The sequence below is a fragment of the Watersipora subatra genome, chromosome 8, assembly GCF_963576615.1.
Source record: "Watersipora subatra chromosome 8, tzWatSuba1.1, whole genome shotgun sequence".
NCBI lineage: Eukaryota > Metazoa > Bryozoa > Gymnolaemata > Cheilostomatida > Watersiporidae > Watersipora > Watersipora subatra.
The window spans coordinates 50,771,294-50,795,384 of record NC_088715.1 but is presented as its reverse complement, the minus strand read 5'-3'; the positions used below and the strand labels follow the sequence as shown (position 1 = coordinate 50,795,384).

Below are 24,091 nucleotides of genomic sequence, written 5' to 3'. Positions count from 1 at the left end.
GTTTATTTGCCGTAGGTTTGTGTAATTAACGTAGACTGTTTGAGGCGTAGACCGATTTACAGGTACGACAATGTGGTACGCAGTTTATCAGCCTACATATTTTGTCCAATTATCGAAGGTTTTTTAAATTATCTAGAATATTAGCCAGATTTCTTTACATTTTATTCAAAAGCTAGGGCCGAACTACAACGCCCATTTGTGACAATAATATTAATTTTCTTTATTTCGTTCCAGTTTGCAAAAAACTTCCAGACACGTGAATGCTAATGATTGCTTTTTGTTACATATCGCTGTATGGAAAAATAAAAGGTTCTCACAGCAACCACCAACATCACATGCTAATTTTCAACAACTCGCTACTCTAAATAATAACAACAACTCATCTGATTCAGAGAATTCTTTAGTAGATGTTGTAGGCAAAGCCTACACTACATCTAACTAAAAAGTTCTACTTTGGTAGAATTCTTACCTTTTGTAACTATTTTTTCAACAAGCAGCAGTACCCCTTCTTTTTTGCATTATTACTTTGGTCGTGGGCTGTATGACAGGGGAATTTCTAGTTAAAATGTGTCTGAATTTGAAACTTGGATTCCTACTAATCTCTTGAGGAGCACATCAAATCTGGTGATAGCCAGAACTTAGTAAAACAGTTTAAAAATAATAAAAGATATATGTTACTTCAAAAATATTTTTCACATGAGCTTTTCATCCCACGACAAACACGATCGGAGCGATTGGTTGGGAGATTTATGATAAATGCACATGCGCACACAACTCACAAAAATTATTGGTTAACGGCTGTCGCAAACCCTTGTACCGAAATCTCATCAACAAATTTAACCATCGTTTTGTAAAGTCGTTAAAGTATAATGACGATACAAAACACATATAAGCCTACTTAAATATGTTACCAGGTCTTTGTAAATTGTCGAAATTCTCTTAAAACTTACCCATCTGAACGGATTATACACAAATAGACAGATTTATTTGGCCGAAAATCGCCAGAAAACGCTCAAAAAGCTTGGTTTAATGAAAGGTAAGACCGGCCTACGATACGCCAATAAAGCCGTGCGACAGATAGTAGAACTATTTAGCAGTGCGTATTTACGAGAAAACCCTGCTAACTTCACCAGTCTATGACCTTGTTTACTTGTGTAATCGAGTTTTTTCAAAGGTTTCTGTAATGTAGACGTTTATGCAACGTAGACCGTTTGAGGCGTAGACCGATTCACAGGTACGAAATTGTGGTACACAGTTTATCAGCCTATGTTTTTTTGTCCAATCACCAAAGGTTTCATCGAATTATTTAAAACGTTAGCCAAAATTCTTTACAACTTATGTACAAGCTAGGGCCAAACTACAATGCCCCTTTATGACGGGCCATTCCTTTTGATCTTGAATGGGGTTTGACAATACACAAGAGTCAAGGTCCTACATGGCTAAAGCTGTCATTGATATTATATATAGGCCATCACAAAATGACCGCTGGAATATCGTTTGTTGCTCTCTCTCTAGTTCAAAACATCAATGACTTACTTGTTAACAACTTCGCTAGGGAGCGCATCACTTGATTAGCTATCAATGACCAAATCTTACAACGCAAAAGAGAGGAGACTAGACTGTGCGACATTTAACAGATACAGTATACTTATAACAGATATTGTAATATCAACAATTACTCGTATATCGGATTTCAACCCAACTTTACCTTCAAAATAAATTGTTAGTTGCACCTTTTTAGAGTCGTGCTCCCTCAAATTTATTTTATATCTTCTCAAACGAGTCTCATTTACACTATAATCTGTCAATTCCTGCTGAGAACTACTTTTTCAACAATCAACATTACCCTTTCTTTTTTTTCCACTATCACTTTGGTCGTGGGCTGTATGACAGTGGAGATTCTAGTTAATATAGCTAGTTCCAACAAAAAATTCTCTTTTTTCAGTAGGAAATGCAACCCGTAACTACAAAGCAAATTTTCAAAAACTTGATTTTCTCAAACGCTCTTTGTCTCAAGTAGCCCCACTTTTCCCTAAATCTTTTTCTAGGCACATAATATTTTGTAAAAAGAAGTTCATCGTTGCGAGGTGTACAACTTTATCTGCCTCAGAAGATACCAGCTGTTCATTTTTATCACATACGTCTATAGTGTTTGTTGATGAAAGAAATACAACATACAAATAGTTACTCCAAATGCAACTTCAGCGATGAGATTTGCATCCCGTTGAAATCCATCAATAGATGTGCGTTTTAAAGTGATCAATAGGAAATGTCAGCATTTGATCACATTGAAGTAAACAATATTCTTAACCCTTCTATGTTCAGCAACTACCAAATTAATAGAAATATTTTCATGCAAATCTTTAAATTCTTTGGGATAGACATCTGTTTTTATAGAATTTGTTGAGTACTTGGCAGGTATCTCACTTTTGCAGCAGCTAGTTTATAGCGTCAACAGCGGTAACGCAGAGCTTTTTGAAACCTTTGACTGCGATTTCATTCAGCACCTAAATGAAAAAATTAAAATTATCTTGAACTCCATTTTTATTAAAAAATTTGCCAACAAATTTTTGACAGTTAAGAAATATTTATCAGTGTACTGAACCAGTTTTGCCCGGTTTGAAACCTTAACCTTTCCATTAAACATGCCTCGGGAAGAATGTCCAACAATAAACTTGGATTCCATTAGACTTTCAAAGGTGGTGACTTTGGGCCTTCAAATTTTCTTAAACCTTGTAATAGTTCCAATCACTGCCTAACCATTGGAAACATAGTAATCTTTAGCTTTAAAAAAGAATCCATAAAATAAAAAAGAACAACTCTATTAAATTTGAAAACAGTCAACCTTTTTTTCTAAAGTTTCTTATAGAAAATAATGCTGCGACTTGAAGTGCCGTCTGAAAGAGCTAATATGTATCCAAAATGGAGCATTTGACTTATTTCCAAGAGATGGGTACGATATTGAAATTTTATCTGTTGACAGTTGTTTGACAATTTGCTTATTTTGCAATTTGCTTGTTTAAAATTTTGCGTTATGCTGGATTTGAACGCATGAAGATGACAACCACATATAGGCAATTCAATGGTCTAATCACAAGTCTATGAAGGCTCTTACAATTCATAGTTCTTACTATATATATGTATATATATATACTGTATTAATACATTATTTTTCCAATTTGACACGCTGAATGACATATTAATTAAAACTCTATGAACTCTATTGTTGTAACTCTATGAAACATGATACTTTTCGTCCTTGCCATACTAAGGCTAATTTTTTTTCCGCTAATTAATATCAACAATAACTCTTCTCGAAACTAAAATTTGACGGTTGTATCTCAGTTCAGTATCATCTGCTATGGTAAAATCAGGGTCGCAAACCAGGCCAGTATTTCCTTGAGCGGCTGGCTGGCTAAGCTGCCCAAACTTTTCAAGAATTTTTGGCAGCTAAATGCAGTGAAACTCGGATAACGCGCCTTCGGATAACATGTAAAACTTTATCTCGAACACATGGTTAACTCGAACAGATTTGTTTGGTTCGTTCCCACGCAACGATAAATTGCTTTAGATAACTCAACCTCAACATCATTAATTCGAACATTTATTTGCCAAACGGCTACGGGCACCGTTTTTATTGCTGTAGAATATCACTTTAGTCCAAGCCAAAAAAGATAAAAATCAACTTTTAATAGTTCCTAGGCGTCATCATTATCATTATCGGCAAACTATTCTTGTTAACAACTTTTATAAAAGTTTGCAAAAGGTCAAGTTTTACCAAACACCCTCTTGGCAATGGCCCATTGAAAGCGTAAAAACCTACCGATGGACTTACAATAAAATCAGCAAAATTGATCTTTGTTAAAACACTCAGAAGAAAAAGTTGCGTTCTTTCTGAGTGTTTTAACTGCGGTAAAGTTTTGTCTATTTTAATCTGAAAACATCATGGCAGTCACATCACTTAAAACAAACAAATCTCAAATGATAGAAAAATGTTTATACTTATCGATAAATTTTTTTTAAAACTTTACATACATGAGAGGCTCAGTTGAAGTCCTACATGAGAGAAACCTGTTGGGGCGCTAACACCAACCTGCCCTCCAAACCTCAGGTGTTCATAACTAGTGGCCTAAAATTAGCTGCCCCAACTTGCAACCAGAGAATACAGGCCTGTCGCAAACAGATAAGTAATAACATTTTGATTGAAAGTTTACTAAAATGCATACTAAAACTTCTTATAAGTATATATTTAGTGAGCTAAATTCATATAAGTTAATTTCAGCTTTTAGGCTACATGTCTGTTTTGAAAGGAAGAACTCTTCAAGTATTACCTTGAAATGTTGCATTATCTTGCAGATCATAACCACAAAATGCACTAAAGTTATTGTAGGTAACAATAGTTACTAAGGTTAACATACTGTTTCATTATAATTTTTTTAATGATAATACTTTTTACCAGGCAGTGATTGCATTAGGTAATTATTATGGGTTTCTAAACCCCTCTATACGTTTACACGTCTATATGATATTTAAATTTTATGATGTCAACACTGAAACAAACTAAAATTATATAAACATACACCAAACAATTTTCATTGTAATCGTAACAAAAGAGGCTATATTTGGCCATTATTTGTTAATAGTTTCACATTTACATTTAAACACCGTAACAGTTTTGTTGTTCTTTCTAATTTTTTTCAACATAAAACTTATTTCACGATATGAAGTTTAAAAGTTACAGTTGTTTGAAAAAGTTTGAAAACCTTTACAGTTAGTTTATTTTTTCTCTTAATTCAGTTGAACTGCCCAAAAAAGCACTTTTCCAAGATAGGAAGTTTAAAAGTTAAAATGCTAAATATTGTACTTGTATAATGAAAGTTTTTTTGTTCAAAGACTTTTTGTTACCCGGACAACGTTGGGCATTTAGTGTAGCTAGTACATACATATTTTTACATGCATATAGTATACATATATATACAGTATATGTTCATAGAGATGTATAGGTACCTTAAGGCAATCAAGGCAATTTGGCTTGCTACGGATTGAAACTCATAGCTCACTTTGCATGGCAAATGAAAACCAGTTTCACCTGCAGACTGAAGCAAACAAACAAATCAATGTAATAAGCTTTTATTAACCAATGTGAAATATATATTTGACAAACAAAAATGCATTCAAATTTTTAGCCTAAAAACTATTCATAGCTTGAAAAAATGTTCAGATCAGATTATAAATTCTTCACAGTTATGCTTAAGTGCAAGCAAAGAAAATCACCTGATAGAGCAAATTTTCAACTTTAGAATGTCTCTTTTTATTTAAAGGTCTCAAACAATCTAAAAGTAAGCCTGCAATTTTCATAAGTATTTTTTATATATTATTTATTTTTTTATATATTTTTCATAATTATAATTTTCATTTTCAAAGTATAAACAGCATTACTAATTGGCTTATGTTAAGCATTTCAAAGGCCTATTTGCCTGTTGGAAAAATTCCAATGGGTTTTGCATGCTATTTAAAGCTGTGTATGTGAAAAGTATATTGTAGATGGTCCTATAATGTACAAATCACTTAAGGTAACTTCAAAAAACCATAAATAATTCTTGTGAATGTGTTGCTTTTTAAAACATTATGACCTATTATTTCTTATTATGTCTATTTACGCTTATTCATTTTATGTAAAGCGTCAAGTTGGTGCAGCTTCTAAAACCGTATTTGTATTTTGAGAGTGCCATATTTACCCTTAAAAGATCTTAATATTGTAGCGGAAAGTAGTCTGTCATGAAACATTGCTGTCATGAATCACCAAACAGGGCCAAGCCATACCAAACCGTGCCAAGCCATATCAAGCCAGTCCAGCCCTAAATTGACTAGGCTAAATTCTCAAATTACATTTATAAACTTCCTATAACTTTTGAAGTTTATAATATAAGTTTTTAAAGTTTGTTGCATTATTGTTTTTACTTCAACTCGCATGTTTTAAAAATAATTTGATTATCAAGTTTGAAATTTAAAAATTATTCATTTTCTTATCACTGTTATTATTACTTAGTTTCCAATTTTTATTATTATTATTAATTTTTTGTTTATTCATTTTTAGCAAAAATTGTTCTAATACAGTTTTAACTACGAAATACTACCATATTCTGTCATATTTTAATAATCTGTTAAATACATGTATTCTCAGAAGTTACACATTGTCTAATGCTTCTAAAAAAAGAACCCGCCCTGCATAAAATCATTTCCTCATGATATGAAGTTTGAAAATTACAGTTGTTTGGCAATGTTTGAAAACCTTTTACCGTTGTTTTTATTCTTTCTTTTAATTTATTTCAGCTACACAAAGCACATTTCTCATGACATGCAATTTGAAAGTTATAATGCGAAATGTTGTTATATATATTAATAACAAGTTAATTTTCTGTCCAAAGACTTCTTTATTACCCAGGCAAAGTCGGGTAGCACAGCTAGTAGGAGTATACAAATAACTTGAATTCTGTGTGAATTGTAATGCGCTAAGAGGCTAACCCGTGATATAGAGGATAGGTGATTTGAGATAACAGCAGCTAAAGTTAGCAACTTCATTTGCACATTTATTTTTTTATTTAGACCTTTTCCAGATGAGAGATCGCCAAGATTGTCATAATTAAATGAAACACTGAGAATTGAGCTTAGCATGCCTCTACTCCCTAGTTCAAACAGGATCCAGTGTTTACTCTGTGGCAACACACATTTAAGTTTCAGAAGAATGGCTAGTGTTTGCTTCATTTTGGACTTATGGTAACTCAAAACCTTATTGCTTCACAGAGTTCCGTGACCACCGGAAACGTATATTGGAGCTCGCTCGTTTCCAAACAACGGGTCACGGCTACAATTTTAATATAAGGTATAATGAAGAGACCGCAACATTAACCAACAAAAATTATTTTCATTAGCAGTCGCTTTAAAATAGATTATTGTATCATAAGCTACTTAAAAAAGATCAAAGTCCCTACAAAAAGCTACTAATAACTTTTTTGTAAAAAAGTAAAGTTAATGCAAAAAAGAGAGGTATTGAGAGCGAAGTATGAGTATTCTATTATAGATTAGTATGTCGATCGGGCTGGTTTGGAAATAGACGTTTCTGTTTCCTGTTTTGCTAGCGAGACTTTGTAGAGCTATATGACTTTGACAGTTCAGTGCTGTATAACTTCACAGACTCTAGGGACTAACGAAAGTATATATTGGAACTCGCATGGTTCCAAACAAGCAAGTCACACCCACTATATTTATATATAAGTTACAATAGAGAGGCCGCAACGCTCACAAACAAAAATTACTCCCATTGGCAGCTGCTCTCAAACTGATTGTTGTGTTATACACCATTTGAAAAAAACAAAATTCCCGGCAAGAATGTACATATAGTCTTTTGTAAAAAGTAAATGCAAAAAAGTGAGGTGTCGACAGTGAGGTGAGAATATTCCATTAGAGATCAGTATGTCTATAAGTTTGTTTAGAAACAATCTTCTTTGTTTACGGTTTTTGTCACAGGACACTGCAAAACTATACGGTTCTATAGTCCTCCATTTTTAACAGAAAATATTGTTAACCTTATATCTGCAACACTGGCACTAACTGTGTTGGTATCTTAAAAAAACAGTCTAGACAGCTAGCATTGCTAAGATGGATATGAATTCCAACTTCATTTTGGAAAGTGAGCATAATTGAGGGCCGGCAAAGATGTTTTACCTTCAAGTCAAAACAATTGCAACAATAATTTATTTGATGCTTTGACTTTATAATAAAACAACTACTTGAAAAATTGTAAATATTTTCTGACATGTGTGATTTATTTAGCAAATAGAGTTTTTAATTATAAGAACATACAAATATATGACTCCATGTTATTTTTTAAATTTTCTTTTCATCATCATTGGTAATATTAAATTTTTGGTTAAAAATAGATAAGTTTCAGCTGATGCACAATAAAGCAATGGGTGCAATGATAACTGCAAAAGAGTCTAATGCAAAAAGGTTTTCAAAATTTTTTTTAACTGTCATAGTAAGCTAAACTGTTTTGCAGTTTGTTCATATTAATTTAGCAAAATCTTTGACTTTTCAATAGCATAAATTTTAACTGTCATTGAAATATTAAAGTAAGAAAATACGCAAATCTGAAAAAATGGTTTTAGGTTGTTTCTACATTTTTAATTATTTATGGCCCTACGATTTTTTGAAACCAAAAAGTTACTTTGCAAATCACTATTAATAGAAGTTATTTTATTTTCTATCTACATATATATTTCTCAAAATCCGTCGGAATTTTAGCTATAGATCGTAAAATCTTGGAATAAATATTCCGTTCCGAAGAGGATTTGATCTCAGATATAGCCGTTCACCAGTTTTACGCCTAGCCCACTGGACTACACAAGTCAAATCGCTAGCCTGTAAATATAAGTCATTACATCAGAGCAATACCTAACTGCTTTACGTAGGACGCGGGTCATAGCATAACGTCACGATAAGCTGTTCACGCACATCATTAAACTGGCTAATAGCAAAACTCTCACTACTTCTCATTGTTTATAAGACAAAAAACCTTTCTCATGACATGTAGTTTGAAAGATTGAATGGCAAATGTTGTTATATGTTAAATACAAATCAATTTTCTGTTTACATACTCTTCTATTACACGGGCAACGCCGGGTAGCACAGTTAGCCTGTTTATAAACAAACAAGTTGTTCATAAAGCAGCAGGTTGCACGATGCTTAAGGATAAACTAGTAATACAATCAAACAATGACTTAACAAAAACCACTGCTTGCCAAATGAACTTTAAGATGTTGTTTTAATTTTTATTTTTAATGCCTGATATGATACAAACTTCTGTCTGTCGATTTTAAAAATTTTACCACTTCTGCTTCATAAACCATAAAACAACATCGACTATAATGTTTTCCTTTTCCGGTACATAAAATGCTCTGAACCGATAACGCATCAAGTGTAATCTGAAGTGCGGAGCTTTTGAGAGATTTCTGCAAACTAGTTTATTGGTGAGCAGATAGATCAAAGGCTTATGATCAGATTTCGCAGTAAAGTCATCCAGGCCTAGCAGATACTTAGATAAATTTTATTTGCTCAAGTCATACCAAGAGCATTCCTCTTTATGGCCGCATAGCCTGGCTTGGCTGGAACCAACGAGAAAGTAGCATCAGCCACTAGTCACTCAGTGCCATCATCTTGCTGTTGCATAACTACTGAACACAATCCTTGGTTGAAAGTGTCTGTTGATAGATCGTCTTTTTGCCTGCATCATAAGTAACCAAAGCCATTGCTTTTAGGAACCCGTTTTGGAGATTGTCCATTTCCTTTTTCCACTTGCAGTCCTGCATCCAGTCAGTATGTGTTTACCTTAGAATGCCATCAATGTCTCATACCCGCCCAACAAATGACACTTATGACGACTCAAATCTTACATTTTTTCAATTAAATGTGTTTCCGGAGTCTCAATTTTTTTCGAAAAAATAGCTATAGCCTTCTATCAAGTTTTTCTGATTTTTTTTCTCAAAAAACAAGTACTTTATTTACATGCACACAAATTCTTTAACTCCTTGAAAGCCATCCCAGCAAAATATATTAAGAGTTGAGCACAGTCAAAGGGTCAGCTTTTTTGTCCATGATCAGCTTGAAGGGTGTTGGTAATGAAGCCAGCGCTCAAAATTCCTTGGACAGGCGTATCTGCTGGAATCTGTTGATAGAGTCTTTGTTTAAAGACAAAAGTCCGAAATACAAGGATAATGTCAGAGGTTGCAATTAACCTGATTTCTCTGTTCACATATATTATTATTATATCCTATCATATCATATATACTAGAAATTCCGCTGTCATACAGCCCACACCCAAAGTGATATTGGAAAAAGAAAGGGTGCCGATGGTTGAGAAATGCAATAGGCCTATTAGCAGTCAAATGGCACTGCAGTGCAATAGGATAACTGTAATGGTAGCTGTACTGCACTGGGTGTGGTGTTATTATATACAACAAACAGCAATAATGAAAGGAAAATATTATATAATTATGTTTATATCTCTCCCCCTACAATAGGAGAAATTCAATATTGGCCGATATTAGAAGTAAAACGCACTGATATTATTAGAATAATCAATATTATTAGTATAGTAATAATATAAAACCAATGCATAAGTTTGTTTACATTTTAAAACATTATAGTTAACAATATCAAGAAGAGATCTGTATATAGATTTTTAGAAAATCTCTTTAAAAAAGTGTTTGGTCATGACAAACAGCAATAATGAAAGGAAAAGATTATATGTTTATATCTCTCTCCCTGCAAAAGGAGAAATGCAATATGAGAAGTAAAATGCACTGGTATTATTAGAATAACCAATATTATTAATATAGTAATACGGTAATAATAAAAAATCAAAGAACAATTTTGTTTACATTTAAAAAAGTCATAGTTAACAATATCAAGAAGTATCAAGAAGAATATTCAAACTTACAATTAAATATCGTAACTTCATAAGAATCGTTAGAAAAAAATCTCATCGTCATTTCCTTTACTTACACTGCGTTGGACATCAGTTAGGATACCAAAGTACTCAAAAGTGTCCAAAATATCAGTTACTGTGAAATCAGCAAAAAAAGATTTTAGAACTCCTCCGTTAATTACAGAAACCTTCGGCAATTCGACAATGCTATAGACTGGTGAAATGTGCACGTTTTTTTTCGTGAAATGAACACGACTTAATCGTTCTATACCCTGTCACTTGGCATTTTAATTTCAGGTCGTAACTTTGATAAAAGTGAGGCTTACCAAGTTTTAATAACGATTTTCATCTAAATAAATCTGTCTATTTGTGTATAATCCGATCAGATGGGTAAGTTTCAAGACAATGACGGTGGTTTACAAAGACTTGATAACATATTTAAATAGGTTTGCATGTGTTTTGTATCGTTATTATACTTTAAGGACTCTACAAAACGATGGTTAAATTGGTTGATGAAATTTTGATACAAGGGTTCGTCTCATTATTGATGAATAATTTTCGTAAGTTGTGTGCACATGCATTTATCATAAAAACTCTCAAACTTTGCATCCGTTCGTTTGGTCGTGGGAGTATTATATACTTGCATAAGAAAATTGACTTGTATTAAACATATAACAACTTTTGCTATTTTAATTTTCAAACTGCATTATATGAGAAAAGCGTTTTGTGTTGTTGAAAAAATTAGAAAAGAAAATAAACACAACTGTAAAGGTTTTCAAACATTTTCAAACAACTTTAGTGTCAAATTTTATATCAGGAAAAAAAGTTTGTGCACGTAAAAAAACGACTTTAAAAGGGTTTAGATGTAAATGTAGAATAATTAGCAAGTAAAAGCTAAACTAAGTCTGTTTCCTATGATTACAGTAAAAGATGATTCAGGAATTATATACAATTGATATGGACCGAGAGAGCCAAATGAAAATCCTGAATATGTTAAATTAATAATAACAATGCTTGCATAGAAGTGTGTGTATAAAAAAGGTTACTGTTCCACCAGAAGCTATCCATCAAAACTTTGAATACGACGATGCTGATACCTCTCGATATCGGTACAAATGTAAAAATAAGATGTTTTACTGTATTGTCTGACCGACCAGTAAAACAATGTTGAGGCTTTTCCTACACGAGCAATAAAATTGGCCTTGACTGTAGATATACCAATTGAACCTTACAAAAAACTGAAAATAAAACTGCAAGGGAACATAAAAAACATCATACATCGTAAAATTCATAGAGTTTCAAATGATATGTTATTTAGCAAGTGCATACACTATACCTTATATGATGGTGCCTTTGATCAATGCACATTGTATATATCAATGGTAGAGTGTGTGAATTTGAAACTTGTGGTTGCAATCCCTGCAAGTTCATATTCATCAAAATACGAAATTTTAAATTCCAAGATAGGTATCGCTGGACATACTTAGACTCGTATACACATAAACAAACTTTGAAAAACATATGTATAGATGTAATATATATTATATATTAATATATATCTAAATAGTATATATATAAATAGTATATGTAGTTTACACTGTAAAGTAAAGTGCTCAATAATCGAGTCAATTAGAGCTGTGTATGAAGTTTATTAAAAACTACAGGTTAAAATCATTACTACCAATAGTTTTATGCAATCGCGGTGCAATCTTCCGGTAGAAGATTATATGTACGTATATATGTATATACATGTATATATATAAAATAATATATATAGAATATATATACATATACATATACATATATATACCTATACATATATATATATATATATATATATATATAGGAAGTCAACTCTCATTGGTAATGGGATTTGTGTCCCTTGCCTAAGCTCTGAGCTGCACTGATGAGGCTTCAATAGCCGAAACAGTACTGTCTGTAGCATGAGCATATATATATATATATATATATATATATATATATATATATATATATATATATATATATATATATATATATGTTTATATATTTTAGGTATGTTTTTTTTAGGTATATATATACGTGTATATATATACCTAAAAAAAACATTAAGAGGAAAGTAGACTTTTCGTATTTGCGCTACAAATTTGTTTCATGCAGTGCACTTATCAAACGTGGTTGAACTAAAAGGTTTTTTAGTACAAACTTGTCTGATGAGTGCATCGCACGAAACAAACTTGTAGCACGATGACTAGAAGTTTACTTGCTTCTTAATATTTTTTCAAATACTTCATACTCCACTAATTATCTTTTAGGTTTATAGTGTACAGTTATCGTTTTATATGCTTTCGCACCTGCTTTTACTTACTATATATAATATATGCATGTATATATATGTATATATACACACATATAAGTATATATACAGTCAAACATGGATAACTCGTCCACGGATAGCTCGAACACATGGTTAATTCGAACATTTCCTTTGGTCCGTTCCCACGTAATGATAAATTGCTATAGATAACTCGAACTCAACACTGTTAATTCGAACTGTTTTTTTGCCCAACGGCTACCGAAACGGTTGTTATCGCTTTAGAAAATCACTTTATTCAAAGCCATAGAGGTAAACTTCATCTTTTCGTAATTCATAAGCGTCGTTATTACCACCATCGGCAAAATATTTTTGTCAACAACTTTTCTAAAGGTTTGGTGACATTTGATTTATACTGCTATACGATGAGTAGCACGGGCTAGCCGGGTCGCGCACAAGGATTTTCGCCACGCACATATAAAACAAAAAACGCATGTTATTTTTGTTTTGTATGTGCGTGGCGAAAATCCTTGAGTGCGTGACCCGGCTAGCCCGTGATGAATAGTTTTCCGACATTGATTCCGTGTTGAATCAACGTCGGAATGTTGAATGTTTAAAACGTCTTAAAAATTGTTGTAATTAAACTTTAACGTTGTCTGAGCTACAAAAAACTATTCATTGTTTGACCTAAACACAGAATACGTGTGTACATTCAATAAGTATCTATTAAAAAAACGTGAGTGATATAGAATGTACATAAAACCTCGTAAAACTTCTAATTGAACTGCCTCGGAGTGTTGCTCTTAACGAATCCCAGGTAAAGTAAGATAATCTTTGCATAAATTTCAAGAAAAAATGGCAAAATTGATCGTGGGTAAAACCCCAAAAGAAAAAAATGTCTTTTCTTTTGAGCATTTCAACAACGATCAAGTTTTGCCAATGTCAATCTGAAAAACGTCCTGGCAATAACATCACCTCAAACAACAAACCAATCTCAAGTGATAGAAAAATCTCTATACTTTTTCATAAAAACGTTTTAAACTTTACATTAGAAGCATTTAATTTGAAACAAGCCATTTGTGCTTTTGATTTATATTATAGTTTGTATATGTACATGTATCTACTGATAAATAAGTAAATATATGGACTTGTGACAGTGCTCTGATAACTTGAACGCTCTGATAATTCGAACACTTTTGCTCGGTCCCTTGAAGTTCGAGTTATCCATGTTTGACTGTATATATATATATATATATCTATATATATATATTCCAATGTAGTGTGTTAAAGCTGCCAAATAGTGCTCAATGAGTGATCAGAGCTTAAATATAAAATTTATTAATGTAAAACCTTAGATAAAAAACAACTTCATTACTATTAGTTTCATGTCTGTTACGCAGACAATCATCAGATAAAATTGTTTTGGTCCAACTGAGTTATATATAAAATAGGTGTAATTACTATAACGACTGATAGCTGACTAACTACGAATAACGACTGACTAAATTTTATATATATATATATATATATACAAGAGTAAAAGCGTAAGATCCGAGTAGAGTGCCCAATGATAAAATCAGAGCAATAAAATCAATAAACCATACTATAACTTTAAATAAAACACTTGATTAGTATTAGTTTCATGCTTGGTAAGAGCAATCCACAATGTATATATACGTGTATATACATATAAGTGTATATCTATATATGTATATACATATAGGTATATACATATAGGTGTATATATATATGTATATACATATAGGTATATACATATAGGTGTATATATATATATATGTATATACATATAGGTATATATATATATATATATGTATATACATATAGGTATATATATATATAAAATTGTTTCCTCACCCCGTATACCCCGTATGGGTGGTAAATTCTGCTCTAACTCGGGTCTCCTACCAGAGACCTTGGAGTTTGAGCACTCGCCTCAAGATCTTAGCTGTTCCCAATAGCGCACTTTTCTGCAACTCACCTGAGTTGATTGTTGTTGGTATTTGGGCAAGCCACATTTTATGCGCCGGTGTTATTGCGCCAAGTGCCCCAATGACTACTGGAATTACAGTTGTTTTTGCATCCAAGCGTTTTTCAATCTCTTCTCCAAGAGGGAGATATTTCTCTACCTTTTCTTTTTTTGCTAGCTATATTGTAGTCATTGGGTACTGCTATATCTATTATAGTAGCCATTTTGTTCTCCTTGTCCACCACCACTATATCTGGTTGGTTTGCTAGGACATGCTTGTCAGTCCGGATGTAGAAGTCCCAGAGGATCTTAGCGCATTCATTTTCATTGACTTTACCAGAAGCTTCCCACCAGTGTTGTTGTTTATTAAGGCCATATTCATCACATAGACTTCTATACACAACTCCTGCGACATGATTATGCCGCTCAGTGTATGCGTTTCCTGCTGGCTGCTCGCATCCACTGATGATTTGTTGGATGGTCTCAGGCGCATCTTTGCACAGTCTGCATCTAGGATCGTCTCTAGTGTGATAAATTTTTGTTTGGAGTTGCCTTGCTAGGAACACTTGCTCTTTGGCTGTCATGAGTAGCAACTCTGAATTGGCCGTTAGGTTTTCCTTTGTTCAGCCACATATATGTCTGGTGAAGACCCCCAACCTTAGATATTTGTCGGCGGTCAGTACCATGAAGAGGTTTCATGTGCCAGTCAATTTCCTCATCATCAGGGCAAAGCTCCATTGTCAGAGCAGCCGATTGAAATTCAGCTAGCAACTTATTTGAAGTGGCCATGGAGGCTGCATAGGCTTTGATGCTTTGTTTTTTCTCTTTCACCGTCTGCTGTACACTTTTGAGTGTACAGCAGTATATATCCACTATTCTAGATTTTGCAGATTTGCAGATTCTAGAGCTTCTATTGTTGCTTCCCTTTTTGGACGCTCCAAGCTGTGGTTAGATATCTCACAGAGCCTACTAACTTTCTTGCGCAAGACCTTGATCTTATTTTGTAGCCTCAGATGCCAGGATAAAATGCCTTGAAGCCTTGTTGGCAGTGGCTTAATACCGATCTCCACCAAGATGACTGTTGCTGTACTGTATGTAGATTAAGGAATTAGTCTCACTGATCGATCCAGTTGAGATCGACTCCAGTGCCAAGATAATGTCTTCTAACAGCTTTTCAGGCATGGCCTTGCTAACTCTTCATAGTGGTACCATGCTTCCATAATCATTAGCAGCTGGCATTTTGTTGATGATATTTTTCGCAAACTCTTTCAACCTTGGGTCAAGGTCAAAGTGCATGTCTTCTTCAACTCGTGAGCCAACACAAAGTTTTGTATGTGTGACAGTGTGTGTTGATATGCACTCCTCATTGGTCGAGGTTACTTGGGTGAACTGTTCCCTAATTTCATCTACCTCAAGTTCCGATATGAGGTACCGCTTGATTATGTTACTCCTCTGAGCTACAAGTTGCTTAACGGTTAGTGGCAATTCAGGGCCCATGTTTATCCACAGTTGACGCATCCTTCCCATGTAGCCCCACCTTTTAGGTTCACTCATGAAGTAGCACTGCATGAGGTTCGTGTTATCAGTTTGAGTCTATTTCATCCGTTTTGAACCAGTAGCCCATTTTTCACTGCCTTGTCCTGCCGATACCTTACCGACTGCGCTATCTGTTCTGCAGATAGCTCAGTTGGTAAAGTATCGGGACAGTGATAAAGTATATATATATATATATATATATATATATATATATGTATATATATAGTGAAACATGGATGACTCGCCCTTGGATATAGCGAACACATGGTTAACTCGAATGGATTTACTTGGTTCGTTCCCACGCAATGATAAATGGCTCTATATAACTCGAACTCAACACTGTTAATTCAAGCTGTTTTTTGCCCAATGGCTACCGAAATGGTTGCTATCGCTTTAAAAAATCACTTTATTCCAAGCCATAGAGGTGAACCTAAACTTTTCGTAATTCATAAGCGTCGTTATTACCTCCATCGGCAAAATTTTTTTGTCAACGGCTTTTCTAAAGGTTTGGTGAAATTTGATTTATACTGCTATACGATAAATAGCACGGGCTAGCCGGGTCACGCGCGCAATGATTTTCGCCACGCACATACAAAACAAAAACAGCATAGTGTTTTTGTTTTGTATTTGCGTGGCGAAAATCTTTGAGTGCGTGACCCGGCTAGCCCGTGATGAATAGTTTTCCGACGTTGATTTCGTGTTGAATCAACGTCGGAATGTAGAATGTTTAAAACATCTTAAAAATTGTTGTAATTAAACGTATATGTTCTCTTAGCTAAAAAAACTATTCATCGTTTGACCAAAACACAGAATACATGTGTACATTAAATAAGTATTCATTCAAAAAGCGTGAGTGATATACAATGTACCGTAAAACCTCGTAAAACTTTTAATTGAACTGCCTCGGAGTGTTGCTCTTTACGAATCCCAAGTAAAGTAAGGTAATCTTTGCATAAACTTCAAGAAAAATCGGCAAAATTGATCGTGGGTAAAACGCTCCAAAGAAAAAGATGTCTTTTCTTTTGAGCATTTCAGCAACAATCAAGTTTTGCCAATGTCAATCTAAAAAAACGTCCTGGCTATAACATCACCTCAAGCAACAAACCAATCTCAAGTGATAGAAAAATATCTATACTTTTTGATAAAAACGTTTTAAACTTTACATTAGAAGCATTTAATTTGAAACAAGCCATTTGTGCTTTTGATTTATATTATAGTTTGTATATGTACATGTATCTACTAATAAATAAGTGAATACATGGACATGTGACAGTGCTCTGATAACTTGAACACTCTAATAATTCGAACACTTTTGCTCGGTCCCTTGAAGTTTGAGTTATCCGAGTTTCACTGTATATATATATATATACAGTGAAACTCGGATAACTATATATATATATACATATATATATATATATATATATATATATATATATATATAGTATATAAATATATATATATAGTATATAAATATATATATATATATATGTATATATATATATATATATATATATATATATATATATATATATATATATATATATGTATTCTTGGAAAAATATTATGAAGAAAGTAAACTTTTAGTATTTACGCTACAAATTTGTTTTGTGCGATGCACTCATCAGATGCGTTTGTACTAAGATGAAAAGCTTTACCAAATGTGCCAAAATGTCAGAAATGGGCTCGCTGTGTTAATCATGTAATTTAGTGTTAAGTGTAACCGAGAAGATAACTCCCAGCGTGTCTGCAATTAAAAGTCAACTCATTTCTTTTATTGAATGTGCTTAAGTGTGGTTTGCATATTATGAAGTATTTTTCGGAAGGTCGTTGCGTGTTTGTTTGCATGATTGTTTACTGTTGCTTGATATATAACATTTTTGGCTCTGCATTTTCCTTCCAAAGGGCAGTTGTTTTTTGTCTGCAGTTGCAACTTTTTTCGTTGTCTTCTCTTTGTGGTGAAATGGTTTTAGTAAGGGTTTTGTTGCTTGCATCAAGGATTGTTTTTATGTTAGGCATTACTGAGTAGCTCAGTTTTAAGGTTTGTCTATTAAATATTGCTCGGAATGGGTGTTTCTTTGTGAAGAATGTTGTAACTATGCTGAAGAATTTTTTTTTGATGTTGGTTGCAACATTGGCGGTGAAGGGGGGGTTGTACCGTGTGATTTTTCTTTGCCTGTTATGTTTTTTTAGATTTTTTCATGTTAGTGTCATATTGTAGTTTGCTGCTGTATCTACTCTTGAGGAGTGCTTCTTGGTATAGTTGCACTGTGCTGATAAATGTTATATATCAAGCAACAGTGAACAACCATACAGACAAACACATAGTGACCTACATAGGACTTTGCTCAACCGAATTTAAAACTAGATACAACAACCATAAAGCCTCAATTAACCACAAAAACAAACAACACCACACAGAATTGAGCAAACACATTTGGAAGTTGAAAGAAAGCAACTCAACATACAACATAACATGGAAAATATTAGCTCAAGTACGACCATATACAAACAAAACAAAATGATGCAAACTATGTTTACTAGAAAAATACTTCATAATATGCACACCACACTTAGGCACATTGAATAAAAGAAATGAGTTGACTTCTAATTGCAGACACGCTAGGAGTTATCTTCTCGGTTACACTTTGCATTCAATTACATGATTAACACAGCGAGCCCATTTCTGACATTTTGGCACATTCGGTAAAGCCTTTCATTTTAGTACAAACACGTCTGATAAGTGCATCGCACGAATCAAATTTGTAGCGCAATTACTAAAAGTTTACTTTCTTCGTAATATTTCTACTCGTAGATATATATATAATCGTAGATTGTTATATATATATATATATTAACATATATTGTTATATATATACATATATATATATACATATATATATACATATATATATATATATATATATATATATATATATATATATATATATATATATACCGCACAGGATGAAAATATTCGTTGGTTATAAAAATTCGCAATTTCGTGGACAGACAACTAGCGAATTATGAAATTCCGTGAATAATTAGTTCCATTTTTAATCACAAGGGAGAATAACTACTGCATCAAATTAAAAACTACTGCTAGGCTGGTTTTTAATATAAATACTAAACATAGCTGAGTTTCAAAACATTTTTTACAATCATTGCCTGGGCTTTGAGCTAACACCATTGCCAATGCATCACATTTCTTTACAAAATTATTCAAGGTTGTCACAAGATATGCAAAATGGCTTCATCGCAAAAATAGCCTCTAGGCAGAAGTACTAAACATAGCCGAGTTCCAAAACTTCTTTAAAATCATCGCTGGGCTTCGAGTTTTATTGCTATGGCATCAAACTTTACAAAATTATTCAAGGTTTTCACAAGTTATTCGGCATGGCTTCGTCATCGCGAAAAAAATCTCTCCTAATCTTTTTACATTGAAATAAACTCCATCAATCTCTAATACCATAGTTGAGGACGATCATGATCCCGATCTGAACATAGTAGTATGTATTTGTTTTGCAGTGCAGATACGTTTTTTCCATAATTAACTGCATTAGTTAATTCGTTTGTTTAAAAACCGATCGCTTTCATTAAATACTTCAGCTATTGTTTTTGTACTTTCTTAACACTTATTAATATTTTTCCTTTGTTGTGTTTACTGCAGATTGAGAATGAAACAACCTACTCCGATTACGAAAACTAGAGACAAGTAGTAATATTCACCGTGGCAGAAATATTGGCAGAGAAGCAACCAGTCAACCTAGACCCCTTCATCGACAACAACTCCTTGATATCGCTGCAGCAAACATGATTAAATTATATATTTTATTTCATGTATAGATATATTATAATGTATTACAAACTTGAGTGTACAAATAAAATGTTTCAAAAACAAATACAATTTTACAAACAATGAATGGAGTAAATGTAAGCAGTTTAGTCTATATGGCAGTTTTCTAGAGCACTAAAATTAAACTGATATTCTTGATAAGTGAATACTAGCGTGTAATGGTGCTCTCTGATTACTTATTTTGATAATAGCAGCTCTATATCGCTGTCACTGTCTTGGGTAGATGTTAAAGGCGATTCTCTCGCTACTACATAGCTGGTAAGGAAGTTATCATAAGAACTCTCCTCGTGGCTTACTATTGCAAAGTTCTGCCGGTTGGCCAAAGATTATTGCTCGTAAAGGCGTTTTTGTTCCTTTTTTTAAAACAGATATATTCTCTTCGTAAATAGCTGTGGTCTCTTTTACCTCAATTTTCAGATCTCCCTGAATAATTGGTGATCTTATACCAATGACGATACCATTATGACATATACCACCCTTGCAGTCATTGTGCTTGCGTGTATGATGAAAACTCTCTCTCACACTAGAACAAATAATGAAGCGGTAAGGATGTAAAAAATAAATATTGCGTTATACCAAAGAACCAAAGTAAAATTCAACGATTTAATAAATGGTGTTGAAAAAAACTCATTACTTACCACAAATTGTTGGTTCATCAAAGGCCTCCAAATCTATGAATATTCGTGAAAACCTCTGAACGCGGCAAAGAATTTATAGCTTAGCATGATCCACCCGTAGTTGTAAGCTAAATAGAAAACAAAATGCGCAATGTGCGTAGCCGCGCATAAGTGAGGTTAACTCTATTGCTAGACATAATAGAGTTAACTTTTCCTAGAGAGTGGCAGTTTTCAGCCGCGAATAAATTCATCCGCGGATATGCATGAAAAGACAATTTTCGCGAAATATAACTCCGCGAATAAATTCATCCTGTACGGTATATATATATATATATATAAAATATTCAATTAGCTTGTCCTATATTTATAAGCATTAAGGTGTTAAAATTCAGAACTAAAATTGTTCTTTTTGTTGTATGACCAAATTTGGTAACACATACTACAATAGTTTTACTACAGCTGTAGAGCTGTTCAAAGAGTTAGTCTTATTACATAGCTTTTCTTTTTGTTATTAATAGTATTAGCGCTTTTATTTTATTACATTTCCAAATAAAAAGCATAATTTAAATTTAAAAAATTGAGAGTGATATGCATGTAAGCCTACACTTTTGTTTGCAATATATTGTCCATGATGCATGCTAATTCAGTATTTGATAAGCCCTAAGCTAGTGCACAGTTTGCTTTGTAAATCTTAGGCTGTGAGTCATGGTAAAAGATACTTATTAAAAAACTATTTCATTTTTACTTATAAGTTTTGTGTAATTTTACAAAAGTCTACCTTGATATCACAAAAAACTTTCAGATCTAATTTAGTTATATGCAACTTAGCACAAATTAGTTTTAGCACAACCCTAATTGAAAAGTATGATACACACCCATATGCATAATTAAAACTCATTATTAAACCATATTTCAGTAATGCAAAACCATTTAAATAAACTAGTATTGCAGGTTTTTGTTAAATATATTTTTGCTGTCTAGTCATACTTTGATGGTATTAGATAAATACTAAAGCAAAAGAATCAATGACTGTACTTGCATTTTTTACTTCAACTTCAAATTTAATTATTGGTAGAACTGTAAAAAACCTTCAGTATTAAATTACCAGTGAAAAATTCAAAATTTCTGCAGTAAATTAAATTTTAAATTAAAGCAAGTTAAAGCAGGATTTGTTATGAACCTGCAATAAGGCACTCGTTATTATTGACAGTCATAACTATTTGAACAATTTAGCAACTAATTAAAAATATTTTATGGAATTCCATTGAATAAACATATACCTAATAAAACACAGCTGGTTCTGTCACATACTTCTTTCTAGCTAAAAAGCCTTGAGAATGGCAGCGCATCATTCTCTTCGATTCCTCTCAGATGAAACAGAAATTGAACTGAAGGCGTATGAATCTAATGAAGAATTTTTACTGCGTTTACATGGGAAAAACTCTAATACAGTCTGCTGCAGAACACCTGAGTCTCAAGATCTTGTAATCAGAGATGCATCAACAGGTGAATTTAAATTCTGTATAGGTGGAGCAGAAATACCGGAACATATAATATCTGTGTATTACTCCGTAGATAACACAATAGGGATCATCGACAAGAATACTGTAGTGTACTCGAACGAAAGGAAAATAAAAATTGCTTGTGCAAAAAGGGTATTTAAAATTAATAGTAGTTCCATAAAAATCACAAGTAAAAGCATCATAGTTTTACATAGTGCTACTTCGTCAATAGAAGAAAAAGCCATATCTATTGCATTTGCAGTTTACCATGCTCTGTTAAGCAAAACCCTTCTTCTGAGGAATGCTCTCCAATCGGAAAATCTCACCTTCAGCTCTACTGACCAAAATCAACTATGTGTGCCCATAAAAAATAAGCCAATTGTAGAATCAATATTCACAAAATCAAGGACTAATCGAAAATACTATTTGATGGAGTTAAGTAGTCAATGGCGTTATAGGCATCTTGCAGGACTTTTAGATGACACTCCTAGACATAATATAATTTTATATGCTTCAATGGATGTAGAAGACTTCATTTTAGATGTTTTTGATATTCACGGAAATGTTATATTTTCAGCGCAACAAAACAATAAGTTTGAAGATATCTGTGTTTCAGAAAACTCAAAAACGATTGGAGAAATTTCGGGTTTTAAAGCAGTTGTTGCTACAGCATTGACAACTTTTGAAAACTCAACTATAACCAGAATAATATTTGACTCTGACCCCAAAAATAGGTTCACAGGGATATTCAAGGACTCAAATAATGTACCACTACTTTATGTAGACGATTGTTATAAGCGTGCCCTGTCGATTACGATGACTGCACACCTGAATCCACTTCCGGCAAAGGTCATTCTGGCGTACTTGATGAGCCTATACTTAATTTCGCATTCATCTGCGCAACAGTCATCCCCGATGGTGCCCTCCATTGTGAAATGCAACTGTTTACGTTGTGAAATGCCTTCAAAGGTATTGTCAGCTTTTAAAAAGTCAACACTAAAAAACAAAATTGTTCAAAATCTTCACCTTTACGCGTGGAAGCCTATTATCTTATGTGCTCTTGGGCATAACAGCTCAAAAAACATTGTATACTTTCAAATAACCAGAAAATATCATTTTCCAAAGTTTATTTTAGAATGCACACCAGTTGAAGAGTTCCATGGGATGGCAAAGTTAGTGGCTAAAGATATTTTTGGAACGGCAATACTCAGTGCTGTCTCTCTTCCACCAGCTAACGAAATAGCAATATATGATGAAGATAAACAACTTCTGGCTTACGAGGCAGGCAAAAACATATATGATTCTAACGATCGTGTTATCTTAAACATCATAAATTTTCCACCTAAAAAAAGTATTCCATTAAATAATGAAGACAAATGGGGAAAAAACATTGGATATAAAATGATTCAGCCACTCACAGGACGAGAAATATTCACACTTAATCCAGCAGACTGCAATGTTATGATTACCAGAGGTCAGACTATAGGCGATAGAGACTACTCATTTCTTCCCACAGTTTTTATGATGGTATTGGCTGTTAAACTATACTGGAACATGTATTCTGAAAAGATTCGAATAACACCAGAGATAGCGTTTCGTTACCAAGATCAAACTAAGGATGCAAATTTTTTACGATTTGGGTTTTCTGGCAACAGCAAAAAATATAAATTTTGATTTGGTCAAGCCTCAGAATATAATTATTAAAACTGTACAATACTTGTATTAAAGTTATTTGTAAGCAAATAAAGCTATCACTTGCAAAAACTAAAATATTCCAACTGGTGTCTTTTTTGTCAAATGCTTTCTTAAAAAATCAT

At 33.1% G+C, this 24,091-nt stretch overlaps 1 protein-coding gene across 1 annotated transcript in view; it reads right to left on the bottom strand.

The window, feature by feature from the left end:
• LOC137402677 (uncharacterized) overlaps positions 1–24,091 on the bottom strand; it is a 34,041-nt gene that overhangs the window by 4,825 nt on the left and 5,125 nt on the right. Inside the window, exon 4 of the mRNA XM_068089181.1 lies at positions 23,103–23,270. Coding sequence (XP_067945282.1) covers positions 23,103–23,270 — 168 coding nt within the window. The remainder of the gene's footprint in view (positions 1–23,102; positions 23,271–24,091) is intronic.